The sequence below is a fragment of the Ambystoma mexicanum genome, chromosome 2q (genome assembly GCF_040938575.1).
Source record: "Ambystoma mexicanum isolate Mex_15411 chromosome 2q, UKY_AmexF1_1, whole genome shotgun sequence".
Lineage (NCBI taxonomy): Eukaryota > Metazoa > Chordata > Amphibia > Caudata > Ambystomatidae > Ambystoma > Ambystoma mexicanum.
The window spans coordinates 556,423,088-556,438,393 of record NC_090924.1 but is presented as its reverse complement, the minus strand read 5'-3'; the positions used below and the strand labels follow the sequence as shown (position 1 = coordinate 556,438,393).

Genomic DNA, 15,306 nt, shown 5'->3' with positions numbered 1-15,306 from the left:
CCCGTTAATGACGGGCCTGTTGTTAGCATCCTGGTCTGCTAGCGGGTCCCGCTAAGGATGCCTGGTTTTATCAGACGTCCTTAGCGGGACCCGCGAGCAGACCTCGTAATGAGGCGGTAGAGGGTTAACGGCGCCGGCAGCTCTACCGGCGCCGTTAACCCTCTACCGCACTCATTGTAATGAGGCCCAGTGTGTGTGTGTGTTGAAAGGTTTTCATTATGCAAAAGCCAAAACTATTGGCTTTCCCTGCTATTAGCTTTCCCTGTGTAGGGACGCTGATTCAGAAGACAATAGCATGGAAGGTTTTGCGTTGCAGAACTATGACATAGCCAGGTCAAGGTCCACTCAGTCAAACGAGAGTTTTGCTAATGTGCAAAGGTTTGAGGTCTTGTTGAGCGTGTGAGTCTCCAATTAAATTAAAAAAAACACGTGTTGGGGAGCGTGCTCTAAGGTGCTAAGCATTTCACACGTTTTACCACGTGGAGAGATCTTGTTTAGAGGCCATATCTGCTTTTCCCAATGTGATGCCAAGGCACTCCAGCAGCGCACTTCCTCCGTGGAAACAATCGGTCGTTTGTCCCGGCTTTCTCGCCGTACAGTAAGTACAGGGCTGTACACTGCGTGCGCCCAGTTAAGGGCCCTTCTCCTCGCGCTCTTGGCAGAAAGTCCTTGTCCTTTGCCTTGAAGCGCGATGTGAAATAACAACAGCGCGGCCCGGAAGTGAGGCTGAGGGGGCGTGGTGCTGTGATTGTAGCTCCCGCTCATTCCTTGCTCTTTTCGTCGGTGGCGCCTAGCTTGTGCTTTCCTGGTATTTAGAAACAACCAATAACCTCAAAAGTGCTCCTACCAGGCAGCGGTCCGATGCAAATTGCCTAAAGTGCATTAGATGGAGAGGGGTTTGTAGGTGGGCCGCGGTAGGGATCATTGAAAGATGCACGGGGTAACACGAGGCACTTTCTTCTAATAAGATGCCTTTATTTAAACAATAAACCCTGACATAATTGCTAGGTCTGGAAAAGACCCGGGGCTACGCTGATGTCAGAACTGTTGGGACTGCGGGCTAGCTAGTCTTTTGGCTGTAGCTCCTGAGATTCTATCCAGGGCTACAACCAAAAGATCAGGGGCTATAGCCCCCTTAGCCCCCCCTAGCAACGCCCCTGAGCAGGGCATTATCAGTTAAGAAGGGGCTGGGCCCGAGTACTCACTGGAATGAGGAAAGGGCCTTCACGTGGGCCATTCGCCATTACTCGTCCAGTAATGTCTTCTCATGCAGGGGGGTTTGCTGTTATCACATCAGCATGGTTTCCGGGGTGCTAAAAGTGTTTTGTTTTTTTTTAAGTTGAGCAAGGTTACCGTTTGTCACCTGAATAAAATACTATAAACCAAAATGGCAGCCATGGACATAGGAAGAAGGGAACTACATGGCCTTTGCTGGTGGAGGGAAGGCCCTCAACAGCAAGTGTTTCGGCACTGGTGAGGAACGAGGCGGAAACAGGTAAGGGCTGCTGGCACTGGGGTGGGGAGGGGAGTGGAGGAGATGTAAATTGAGGTGCGGGTGGTGGGAAGAGAGCGCATGGTCCCTTTGTTTCTTCATCTGTGGCGCCGACCCCTGCATGCAGCCCGTTCACAATGCTAGTATTGTCCCCACCTCGCCCACTAACCCCTCACAAAAAGGCACTGACACATCTTGGCGGGTGTATTGCTAGCATTCATTTTTCTGTACCTGCTTCTCCATTTGCTCCTCAAGTTGCTGCGAAGGCAGCCCTCTCACTGCAAGTCTGGGGGTTAGCCCACGCTCTGGGCGGGGGTTGGAAGCTGCCGGTGCTCTGGCTCGTTAATCCCGCCCCACCTAAGCGCTTTGGGGTTCTGCATTCAACAACCAGTCATTACAGAATGCCTTACTATTCACACCAGGGACACTGCACTGATCAACACATTATACAGATTAATGATACAGTTATTGGGATACCTATCTGTTTCTGTTTTTCAGAACCACTTGAGTCTTTTCCTCAGGCAGTAATCATTGCCCATCATGTGCTATTGAATGATGGGGGACAACAGCATGGAGTTAGCCTACATAGGTATCCTGGTTGCAAGATACCCTGTGGTTTCTTTGCCTTACACAACCTCCAATGCAAGGGAAGACATACATGTATAAAGACAGAAAGGCAGAGGGAAAAAAAACAGAGATGGTCAGAGAGTGTGAGACAGAAAGAGAGAGACATGGAGAAAGAAACAGGGACAAAGAAAGTAAACCGAAACAGCGAAGAAACAAGAGAAAAAGTATGAGAGGGAGAAAGAGCCGGGAGGCAGAGAAAGAGATGTAGATAGACAGAAGGAAAGGTTCACTTGCAGGGAAGGAAACGAGTTCAAAAGGGAGGGGAAATGAAAGTATTGACGGACATCACGTTGGAGGGCGATAGAGACAGTGTACTGGCAGTTCTTCCCGACAATCGAGTTATGGATGTTGCCCTTGGCACGGATGCACTCACCGAGCGCTCAACCTCCCTCCCACCATTTCTATTGGATGCTTTTAGGAATGTTGTTTTTAACAGTGCATGAGCTGAGTAAGTTCTGGTGAGTTTACTAATGTGTGGAGTTAGTCACTTCAGGAATTATACCCAGGGCGGAAGGCTTGATTTGTCGGTAACAGCCCGGGGCCCAAGTTATCGGTTTCAGTGAAGCGAGGGCCTTAATGGCAGGCCCTACTGCAGGGGTCTGCAACCTTTGTCTCTCCGGATGTTTTGATCTACAAGCAACATCAGCACTAAGCAGCATAGTCAATGACCAGGGATCATGGGAGTCACAGTCCAAAACTTCTGGAGAGCCGAAGGTTGCTAACCCCTGTCCTACTGCCATTACCTGCTGATCAAGCCCACTGCTGTCTGTGGGTTCTATTGTGATTAGCATCCTTAGGCTACAACCTTGATGTACTAGTGTAGTAATGCGTGCAGAAATACGTAAGATGTACCCGCAGTGAGCCAACGGGCCATTAGGAAGATGGAAATTGAAGCGTGAGCAGAACCTTTCTTCCATTTCCATGATGTTCGTGGACGGAGCTGTCGAGGCAGAGGAAGCAGAGGCGTGGAGGTGAGGAAAGGGGCTTGGAGAAGAGCGTCGCCCTTTGACAGGTTTATGAAGGTCCAGGCAAGGGATAGATCAGGAAGAGGTAGGGGGCAACCGATGTGGCATTGCTATTTCCGGTGATGGCATAGAAATGCCCACGGGTGCCAGCAGCACTCAACAAAGTTCGAATATGGGCTTGGATTGGTAGTTCCAGTACACATTTGGAGCAAGCTGATAGGCTGCCACACCCACCCAGGATGCCAATATTGCAAAAAAAGTTACTTACCCTACTGACTGGCCTCTGTTTAACACTGCATGAGGTAACATGCTTCAGTGACTTCAATACTTTACAGTCAATTGAAGGCATGAATTGTGTTACCATTAAAATAGCATAAAGTGAATTCCACTGCATAGCCACTGAGGGAGTGCTGAGGATGTATTAAATGGATGAAGTGAATGTTTCTGCTTAGTCCTGCGCACTGATTACTGATGATTATGTTGGACAATATTTCTGGCAAAGCACTACCACAGAAATGGCATCCACTACGATGGTTAAAATCCCCTGTGTGTGTGTATAACATTTAAAGTCACTTCGAGGGTCCATGGCCTTACTCGACCTGCAGCCTAGCCCCAGAAAAAGGCCACAGAGCTCTTCTGTAATTTCCAGCACCCCGGGGCTATGAACTTTTGGGGGAACTTTGGCCCATATGTATTAAGAAAGGCACGGAAGCGCAACATATGCCTTTCTGCAAAAAACCTTATGAGTAGTACTGAAGGGCTTATTTTATTGTAAAATGTGTGACAAATGAAGAATTTTGAAGTGTATTTAGTCAGTGGCATTGGTTTAAATGATCAGCTGCACAGGGCGTTAATTCATGACACTGCCCACATTTTTCCTGAAAATGAATACACACTATCAAGTTGTCCAGCACTTCGCGCCATGTTCTATTGTGATAATGCCTGATCCATGGTTAAGATGAGGCTAGGCGGGGTGGGGCGGTGCTACTGTAGTGATCTCCCAGGGCTGAGGCGTGGCCGCAGTTTGGCGAATTGTGTGGTGTTCCGACTGGACAAGGAGTGGAATCGGGGAAATGAAGTGGGAAGCCAAAGAGAGACCAGATCCATCATTACTGACGAGGAACGTGGTAGGCAGGAAGATGGGGTGGGAATCTTATTTAAGCTTAAATGAACTGGCACGAGCTGGGCAGGGTGGGGAGGAGTAGGCAACACTAGGCCTCACATCGCTAGTAGTGACAATAGCCAAGTCACAAAACATTGCTTATCAAATGGCATTACCAGGTGTGTGGCTGTGTTATGTGCATCAGAGGGGCAGTAGGAGCTCACTAATAGTCTTTCGCCAAACAAATGCATGGAAAGCGGAAGGGGGGACCTCTCCCTGGCAGAGGCTCTCTGGCAGGTCAAGGAATGATCATGACCCTGACGTGGTGCAAAAGTATCAAAGTGCAGCCTGAAAAATGTTCGATGTGTAGAGCAGGTTTCTGAGCGTCATCGAGAGACAGATTGCACGGGCCACCTTCCTATTCCTTGAACCAGGAAGCAATCGTGTAGCAGCCTTTTTTTTTAACCAGAAACTCGTGCTTATATCCTTCCATGAATTGATTTATCATGGAATGTGGAGAACTGCTCACTGCTTTGTGGTTGGGAGAATAACCCCCACACTGTTGTCATGTTAAATGTATATTTTTTGCAATCACAAACCACCATCGGGTATATATGTTTGTGTGTGAGCGCGTTTGTGTGTGTGCGTGCGCACGCACGTGCCTGCGCGCGCGCGCGTGTGTGTGTCAATTTAAAGACTGGCGATTTCATCCGTCTTCGCTATACCCTTACGGTAAAGAAACCTCAGCCCATGGCGTGTTCATTGCAAAGTGTCCATGGGGGGTCGCCCACGGGCATCACCCACTGCAAAACAATACAATGCCAGGACGCATGCATGCCTGTGCTACTGGCCAACATATGTGCACGTGAAAGAAATAGTTCAACTGTGAAAGTGAACTAGTTTGAAAATATGTGAGCTGATTTATTGTGTGATATTAAGCAAGTGATTCATAACTAATGTAAGTCAACAGGATCAATGGAAAGCACGACTATGAAATCCAAAATGCCGCCATCTGAAAGAAAGCACGAAAAGAAGGGTCTCCCCTCTCCTTACTTACTTTTTGTTACCAAGGGCATCTGAGTTTCAGATTGTACATCAACAATGCAAACGTGGCTTGGATTTGTGCTTCACGTTATGTTACGCTTCATTTGCATGGCACAACCTCTTCCATTAACAGGCTGACGGGACAAAAGGCTGTGTCGGATGCTTTTGGCACTATCTGGGCATTCAAATAGTTCCCTGTCCCATAACCAGCCAACAGTCTACCTCTTTCCGACACTAAACATGGCACTGTGCATGCCAAACGCCACATTATGCATGCCACCAAGAGGAGGGAGGACAGGCTGCTGGGAGCTGGATCGGTGGCCTGAAGCATCCACAAAGATTTCTCTGCAGCAGCTACACGATGTCACTGAGCTTTAGTGCCTGGTTCTCTGCTGCCACAAACAAGTGGCTTCCCAAATAAAAGGTGAAGTTGGAAATAAAAAGTTTCAGTTTGTCAAATCTGATCAAGAGAGGGCTGCATTGTTTATAATATGATGGCCCCAAAGGGACTGGCTCTTCTTTGCAGGATAGCTTAACCAACACCCCAGTGCACTATGCTATGCTGTGACACATGGTGCTATCGCATCTTAAGTTGTGCTTTTCCTGAAGCACGATGTTGACCACTCAAGTGATCTAATGTCACTTTTACAGTGCAAGGTAGAGTTGGTGTTTAGTAGCGTAAGCAACGTCAGACCAATTGATTATACAAGAAAAGGGTGGAACACTATTCTAAGTGGTCAAGGTGATATAAGATTTAAGTTCAATGTGTTGTTTTCTAACGGATCCATTTCATCAATGGGGAAGAAAAGGGTAATAGGACTTACCTGGTTGAGGCCCAGAGAGTTTTCAGGGAGCGAGGCCGTCACCCCATAGAGAATAGCAGTGGCCACCACTGCCCCCAGGCACTGGGCAGTAATGTACATGACTGCCTTGAGGATGCTGATCTGGCAGCTCAACAGGCAGCCCAGGGTCACGGCGGGGTTGAGGTGGGCACCGCTCACGTGGCCCACACTCTGAGCCATGGTGGCGATGGCCAGACCGAAGGCCAGCGACACCTTGACGTTGTCTTGGGGTGCGGTCGCCGTAACGTTGCCATTGAGGGGGAACTGGTAGCCGAGGGCCGAGCCAATGCTGATAAACACAAAGATGCCCATGGCTATGAACTCTGCCACCACGGCCCTCCAGAAGGCTTTCTTCTTCAATTCGCTGGCCATCTTTCCTGCACTCTCTGTTTTTTTGCCTGCTGCGTCTGAGGGGGAATCTGGAGGCAAGTGGGAGCTGTGGGATTATTTATAGGGCATTGGGTGGTCTGGAGGAGGAAGGGGGTGTGTTGCATTCAAGAAGGAAAGAACATTTCCAGCGATGCTGACTGCTCGACCGATGGGAGGCACCAGGAGCCTGCCAGTTTTTTTTCCTCTTTTCCACATACTTAATAGCTCCGGTCTCAGCTCCTGTGTATTCCAGCCCTATTCGTTCTTAAATACAAAAATTTTTTAAAAAGAAAGATTGCTTGGGAGTGCTTTTGAAATGCAGCACTTTGCAAAATGTTGTTGCTGCTGGTTATGCGCGAGGGGCCGCCGAGGAAGCTTTACGCTGTCTCCCCATTGTTCGCCGGAGAAACTTTGCAGCAAATGCTTTTGCCAGCCACTCTTGGACGCTGCTGGGTGGGTATCTCCGCGGGCACTTTGCCTTCAGGAAAAGGGAGGATAGGGAGAGAGCCGAAGCAAATCCAGCTCTCTTCTGTCAGACGGTGACTTTGAAACAAGAACGCACGCAGGTGTTAGATTTGGTCGAAGACAATTGGAAGCAAACGTTAAACTGGGTTCCTATATCCCATCACGGTTCTTGTGTGCTCTACACACACCCTTGCACAACTTTCCTTGTAAAAGTAGCTTTCGTCAAAATCTTTTTTTTTTTTAATAAAAAAAAGTTCTCATTAAATCGAATCAGTGAAACATAAACTCAGGTGGTGTTTTTTCCCAATTCTTTCACATTCTTCAGGACCCTCTGCCGTTCTAAAAGCTTCCTGAACATATGAAACCTACGTCCTTTTTATTGAAAACTCTACATGTTTTGGGATGTGTGCCTTCAGAAAACACCAAGCATGGCACGGCCACGTTGCAGCAGTGAATGTAAAACTTCAGATATGTAGTGCAGGCTGCCAGGGACACCGGGGCCCGGCTGATGTAAGCAGCCCTCCGTGTTCCAGTTATCTCATGTTGCAAACGGGGGCAGGAGTGGCATCTGCAAGTGGGACAGTGTTGTCTTGGTTATAATCACTTGGCACAATAGGGATTCTCACCGCCCGGCTGAAGCGCGCATTCCGTGAAAGGAAACGGGGGCAGTCAGAAGGACACGAGCGGTTAACTTGCAAGACGTGTCGCCAAACGAAGCACGTTTACAGCCACAGTAAGGAGGGCACGTTTTCCCTCATGGAACAGCACTGCAGGGAACCTATCAGACGCACCAGAAGGGCTTGGAGCACACTTGAAGAAGGGCTCTGGAGGAAGCTGCAGAAGTGGAGACTCCGAGCAAGCAGTGGAGGCCTCAATGCTGCCGCACTCGACCTCTAAGTTTAATTGGAACAAGTAGATATTTCGCACAGTGCTTTGGGTTGCTGTGTCTTGAGATGCATTGGAACACGCGTTTTATGCAACCGGTGATTGGTGGCGAAAGAGGGGCACTGGTGGAAAGAGAATCTTATTTGGTAAAACTGGCTATAGTTCGTTGTAATGATTTCATCGTCGTCCTAGTGCGCAGACTCGAGAAATGCACACTTATCTAGAGTTTAGGATGAAAGGGAGTGTGAATGTCAAATAGTACACGTGAAATGATGAGCAGTGGTTCTTTTCCACAGAGAGGTTCTGTGTGACATCTGATGGACAAGGAGAGTGACGTTTGTGGATGTGACTGAGAGCCACAAACTGATATGCACCTGTTATTGATGGGTGTGCGTCGGCAACTGTATAAAGTGTCTCCCCGAATCATCTGCACTGCGACTATGGCCCATTGGAGGGGGTGCAGAGTGGAGCTGTGAGGGAAGCATACACAACATAGGGAACACCTCCCCTAGTTCCTCAGAAGCACTCCCCACCAAATAATTCCCTGGCTTCCTCCCACCCTGCCTGACTCACGTCTGTCTCCGCAAAAGCACCAGAAGTGCTTGTGGGCCCCCTCCATCCACAACATGGCAACAGTTACCTTCCACCTCCACCTCAAACCAAAGCGACACATAGCATTATGCAACCCCACCACCACCCTTATATTTTCTCTAATCCTCCCTCCAAAACAGAAACACCTGGCCTTCTGAAAGATATTCCCCACCCGGGGGCTGCTGCTGATTTTTTGAATTTGAGAGTCGTTAAAATATGCCACCAATATGTGGGCAAGGGAGCCCAAACCAACCAAGAGAGGTTCAGGGGACTGTGGTGGGGGGGGGGGGGTGCCCCCTGACAACATTAGTGGTTTAAAATGGTGTGTTTTACAGCACACTTTCTGTGCAAAATTGGGTAAAAAAACGACATGATTTGCAATCAGTTTTGAGTGGTAGCACAGGACAAAATCCAATAAATGCAAGTCAACAACCGTGCACAGCAGCATTTTCCAATGCATTTTTATGATGCCTTGCTATATGCCAGTATAACAATATTTTCATGCTGGCTATGACAAAACCTGTGCATGCAGATTGCGCCAAGCATTACCATAAGCATTACCAGATTTACCATAAGCATTACCAGCATTACCATATAAAAACATACTCCTGTTGGCTTTTCCAGTCAGTAAATATAAGGTAAAGATAGGGCAAACAAGGGGGCCTTCTTTTTTGTTGAAGGGGGGGGCTTGACTCAAAAAGGCAATTTACATAAAGGGAAACAAACAAGGAAGAGTCAGCAGCTACCCCTGTTCGAACGTGCAAAATAGGTAGGCCTAGAGGAGCAGTTAGCTAGGTTTAAGAAATACTAGCTGTTGGTGGTCACTAAAAGGGCTTGAAAGCTTGAGTAAAAACACTTAAATGTATTCATAGGTTTGGACACAAATCTAAAATCTGTAGGTCCACAATAACAAAATTGAACCTTAAAAACATGTAAGCCCTAGCGGGGAACAAAGAACGGTTTATACTCCACAATCAAGTACGGGTTAGTAGCATAAATTATTTTGTGCAAATTCATATACTACTTTCAAAATAGTAGTATGCTATTGTTGTCGACACATAATCCTGTTCGTGTTTCTGGTTCGGGATGGAGTCAGCCTTCACCAAGACCTAAATGATAGCAGATGAAGGATCCAAACTGTCATCAGGACGTGGTTAAATGTTGACCAAACAATGTGAACGCCTAAGGAAACAGATGACAAATGTGTGTGTCAAAAGAGGGGTGACAGCACAGGAATTAGCTGTGATAGGGAGCTGCATACAAAGGGCCTACCTTTGTAATATCAACAGTGAACTTTAGGTTATTAGGTTCGGCCTGGTCGTAGTACTGGCTGAAGGTCCGTAGTGGTATCCACAGGAAAAGGGTACCATAGGGTTACCTGTGAATATTATGTTAATTCATAATGTGAGGGGGTAATTTGGCAAAAAAAAAATGTACCACTGGCTGTGATTTGACCAGGTCCAACGAAGGTGGCTGGAGTATTATGACCTCTTTGAATAGAACTGTTAAAACGTTTGATCAAGTTTTGCTCTCAGATTTTAAGATTTTATAGTTAATCCATTTGGTACAGCTGCTCTTGAGAATGAAGCATACTTGATTGCTTGCTGAACTAGTTCCACAGTCAGATTTAATTCCCAGAAACCTTCATTATGGTATTCCTTTAGCTTCATCATTGTTTTTATTTGTACTGAGTACTGAGGTGTTTCTGTCATATATTTTCTGTAATGAAATTGCTTTGGTCATTGCTCTGTGGATTCAATGTTGAATTAATAAGAGACCAAACATTTCTGGAATGTGTCTGTTTCAGTGCTCTTAACATAAGTTCTCCATCTTTTTGGTGGTGCAGTTGCTTATTTCCCTCCAACCAATTCTTATAACAATTCCTTAGTAGATTTACTGTGTGCCTACATTTCTCCTGTTAAATGTCTTCTCTGAAGTATTCATTCTGCTTTTCTTAATTCTCTTTTTTTGGTCAAGTGGCATCATCAAAGATATGTTTTTTTCATTCCCATTCTAGGGTGTATTTAGGTGGCATATGAAGTCAATAAAATTTGATTGATTGCATGCTATTCTTATTTCATCATCATGCAGAATAACAATACAATTTTGGAGTTTTATATTCAATATTATTCCTCCTCTGCAGAAGGTCGCAATTCTGTTCTTTCCATTGTTTATTATTATGTCTTCTGATGTTTTCTAAATGTTGTTTTTATTATGATTTAGTATTGTTCGAAACAGTATATTGTGATCACTACTATTATTTTCTTTGATGGTAAAACTTTGACATCTTTCAAACAGATTCCTAGACAAAGACCCAGCTGTGCCCAGCCATATTCAGGTGGTGCTCCAATAAAAAGGGGCATTTCTCATTGAATGACAGGTTGTGTCAGGCAAGATCTGTGGAATCACCAAGAACTTTACTCCCAGCCGTACAGAAAAATGCTGTACTTTGACACAAAATATCACAGCTGAACTCTTCAAAAGAAGCCCTATTTCTCTATGATTACATGAGTGTCAGGTGACCTTTGCCTTGAACAGACTGTTGTGTAAGAGAAATTAACTAGGGCTGCAAATAATGTTTAGAATCTAGATGGGAGAGGAAACCACATTGGAACTGATAGCAAAGGGAAAATTCACCACATGTAAAAAGCGTTGCTTTTTGCAAATAAGAAAATGTCTGTTTAAAAGTAAATTGTTGAGCTAAGGCCCTGTCCTTACCTAGAAATGTAAAGAGTGTTTTGTTTGAAAACATATATGGGATTTTATTTCAACAGACTTGCTTCTGATTCAGAAAAAAATAAATAAGTACATAAATGAGTGCATTTAATTTGCTGAAGCCAAAGAACAGGTTTCCTGCCCTGGCTTCAAATGACATTTGCTTTCTGGGAACAGGATGTGCCTTCCCCCAAAGGGGCCAACCCCTTGAAAACTATGAATGTACCAAGAGGAAGCATCTCACACGCTCGTCAGACTTTGTGGCTGGGCTTTGGCCTGGTACAATAGATTTCTGGGACACATAAGTGTGAAATTTCAAGTTGCCCCTCCCCTCAAATTGAACTGGAGAGCTTCAAAGACAAACTTCAAGGCAGCACTGGGCTAAACTGACATTTGGTTGTGGCCTGGAAAGAAATGACCATATTTGGAAGACAAAGGCCAGCCCATCTGGCTCAAAAGACTATTTTAATTAATAAACTTTAAGACTGTTATTTCTACAACCGGACCACACGGTAATGTGAAAGGTTTACAGTTCAAATGCAATTTCCGTGGCATTAAATTAAGACATGGTAGCGTTCAAGTGCAATTCCTGGTATGACTCTGACCTAGCTAGACTTGAACGTAAGTGTAGGGCAGCTGAGAGGAAATGGAGGACTTCCTGTTCATCCTCTGACAAACTGGCCTTTCGCCTGGTACAAAGACAATACCGACTCTCTGTCCTCACCAAGAAGAGCATCCACATTCAAGCTTGTGTCTCTGCGGCATCTAACAACTCGGCCGAACTCTTATCTGCAAGGAGCTGGCCAAACCTGCTGCAGTCTCTACCCTCCTGTTGCCTCCCAGGCCCTTTGCAATGCCCTTGCCTCCCACTTTATTTAAAAAAGCCAGGACATCCTGTCCACCCTCTCCACCCACACCCCTCCTCTTCCCTCTCCATCTGTGCTTGCTGACCCTCCTTTAGCCACCCTACCACCATCCTTCTCGTCCTTTCCTCTTTTCACCCCTGACAAGGTTGCTAGACAAGTCCGATCTATGAAAGCCTCTTCAAAACAGGATCATCCGTGTTCCTCTAAAACCATCAAGGACCACATTGACATCCTCACTCCGGCCCCTGCTGATTTTTGCAACCACTCCTTTGCCTCTGGATCCTTCCCCTCCCTTCTGAAGCACTCCTTTGTGCATCCTCTTCTCAAGAAACCCACAGCTGATCCTTCTTGTCCAGCTAACTATCGCCCAATTTCCATTACTCCCTTTCTTGGCAAATTCCTGGAAAAGTTGGCCATCTCTCAGCTTAACCTTCATTCCAATTCTGTTGGCTGTCTCCATGACCACCAGTCTGGCTTCAGAGATGCCAGAAGCACGGAAACTGCTCTACTGAACATCTGTGAAGATCTGCTCTCCAACCTTGGCTCTAACATTCCCTCTGTCCTCATCCTCCTCGATCTCTCTTCTGCCTTCAACACGGTCAACCATACCATCCTGCTCAACCGTCTCTGTGAAAACCTGGGTATCACTGATCAGGCTCTGGCCTGGCTGACCTCTTTCCTCTCAGATCGACCCTCCCAAGTCCAACTTGGGTCCTTCCTTTCATCTATCTTCCTCTCTACCTGTGGTGTTCCCCAAGGGGTCTAACCTCTCGCCCTGGCTTTTCAATCAATACCTGGCAACTCTCGCCCACTGCATTGCCATTTTCTGCTCAAATTTCCAGTGCTACGCTGACGACACTCAATTCATTTTCAGGCTGCCCTCTGCCACCTCCTCTCCCTCTCTCATATCTGATTGCCTAACTGCCATTCAAGTTTGGGGTGCCGCCAATGATCTTTGTCTGAATGCCAGCAAGACGGAGATCCTCCTCATCGGCACACCTTCACCATCATTTCCCCTCACTCTCTGGCTGGCCTCCCTTGGCCCTCCTCCTACCGCCACCTGCGAGGCTAAGAACCTCGGGATCATCTTTGACTCCTCCCTTTCCTTCTCCGCCCACATCTCTGAGGTCTCTAAAAAGTCAAATTTCCGACTGCACCTCCTCAGAGGTACTCTGTCTTTCCTCTCCTTCCCCCAGAAGCTCATGGTATCCCAAGCTCTGGTTCTCTCTAGCTTGGACTCTTGTAACAGCCTCTTTCTAAATCTACCTGCCCCTACTCTCCGCCCTCTGCAACTAATCCAGAACAGGACTGCGAGACTTGTCCTTGGCCTCAAGCCCTGGGATCGTATCTCTCCAGCTCTGAAATCTCTCCACTGGCTCCCAGTGGATGCAAGGATTAAATTCAAAACCCTCTGCATTGTCCACAAGGCTTTCTGGAGCCTGGGTCCAAAATACCTTCAGCTATCCCTCCGCAAATACCTCCCCTCTTGAGCTCTTTGCTCCTCTACCTCCAACTTCCTCAGGGTCAGTCGGTTTTCTAAGAAACAAGCTGGGGGTAGATCTCTGTCATCGTCTGGGGCCTCCCTCTGGAACAGCCTCCCTGCCACTCTAAAACATGAGGAGAACCATCTCATGTTCCAAAAGCACCTCAAGACCTGCCTCTTTTCTTCTGCCTTCGCTCCCCCTCTCCCCGGCTGATCTGTTCTCTCTTGGCACCATGCACCTGGCCACCCTCTGTCCTTTGGGCCCAGGTACCTGCTCATCCTGCCACCCTCCCGCACTGCCTCCGGGCCACCCCTTGCACTGGGGTCTGTATCTGTACCCATACAGCCCCCCTTTTTCTTCTTGCACTTATCAGACCTACCCTGTCTGCTGCCTTAAACCTAGCACTTGCAAATTGCTGGCTGCATTACCACTGTTTGTTGCCTTTATTATTAATTTATTGTTATTTATCTGTTTCTCCTCTGCTTCGCACTTCCCACCTCTCCCCCTTCCATGCACTTTTCCCCTCCCCCCTCTCCAATGCACTTGCGAGTTCTCAATGTCACTGGGCCTAGTAAGATCGCTGTTTTGTTCTCCCCTGTTCCCCTCCCTTGCCTTGTCGTGCTCTGAAACACTTGTGTACGTGCACAATAGAAATAAAATATCATTCAATCACTAGCATGTTGGGGATGGAAAGGGCAGAAAATTATATATTCTGAGGAAAGTATATATGGTGCCACTTTGAATTCAAAACTAAGATGCTTTGTGATAATAGGTATACATCTATAAAATTATAGATTTTTAGGTAAAATATTTCCCACTGAAAATGCTGAAAGATTATTAGAAGGGTGAAACAAAGTCCTACAAACTTGGGAGTGGGAGTATTATGCTCTGTGTGAAATATGCAATTTGCCTATATGACTTGCGAAAGCACCATAACTGTAAAAATGTGCAATTTATGTCAAAACTGATTTTTGGCAAACTTAGCTGTGGGAGGGCCTGGGCATGGTAAACCCACACCATAAAACTGATGTCATGTCTCTAAAGTCAAACCGGCTGACAGGAAGGCGGTAACAATAAACCTTGACCAATCCAGTTGTTTAGAGGCATGTCCAGCCAAAGCCTGCCCCCATGGTAAATCCTGTGATGTCACCCACCTTATAAAAGGGGGAAGCTCACAGAGACACAGACACTCTTCTGAATTTTCCAGCTCCTGCGTATACAGACATTTAATATTCATTCTGCAAAGATTCCAGATTCCACTGCCAGGCCAGAGCATAGCTGATCCTGTTCAGGCAGAACGACCCTTCAGAACTAAACCCCATAACAAAATCCAACTAACTCAGGGAGAAAGGGGGGAAAAGCTGTGGTACCCTTTTTGAGAGTAACAAGAACAAAGTTATGGCAGAAAAAGTCACGAGTCCACAGCGCTTATACAGTGATTAAGAAAATAAAACTCAAGACTGTGTGTATCTAGGCGGTGTGGATGTACTGCCAATAAACATCCACAGGAATAGTTGAAGAAAAAGAAAGATGTTCCCAGTCTCACTGTGCCAAGAAATTATAATTAGTTGTTTGTGCAAAGAAAAGCCTTTATTCTTTGTGCGAAGAGAAGCCTGACACGTGTTTCAAGCTGTGTACAGCTTTTCATCAGAGCCTTAAATTGCATAGTACATAATTTCCATACAAATTGGGTAAAGTTAAAAATAACATACACATGATTGTTTTGTGCAAAGAATTGTTACATAAAGAACATAGGCACAAGTTGTGAGCAAGCAGTCCAGGGCGCGATGCAACCACAAAAATATAACACATGTACATCACATGTAGGAAGAGTAAAAAAGTAGTAATTAAGTTACCAC

The 15,306-nt window shown here is 46.4% G+C and overlaps 1 protein-coding gene across 1 annotated transcript in view; it reads right to left on the bottom strand.

Moving 5' to 3' along the window:
- AQP1 (aquaporin 1 (Colton blood group)) overlaps positions 1-6,508 on the bottom strand; it is a 43,857-nt gene extending 37,349 nt beyond the window's left edge. Inside the window, exon 1 of the mRNA XM_069647707.1 lies at positions 6,055-6,508. Coding sequence (XP_069503808.1) covers positions 6,055-6,444 — 390 coding nt within the window. The 5' untranslated portion in view covers positions 6,445-6,508. The remainder of the gene's footprint in view (positions 1-6,054) is intronic.
- Positions 6,509-15,306: the final 8,798 nt, after the last annotated feature.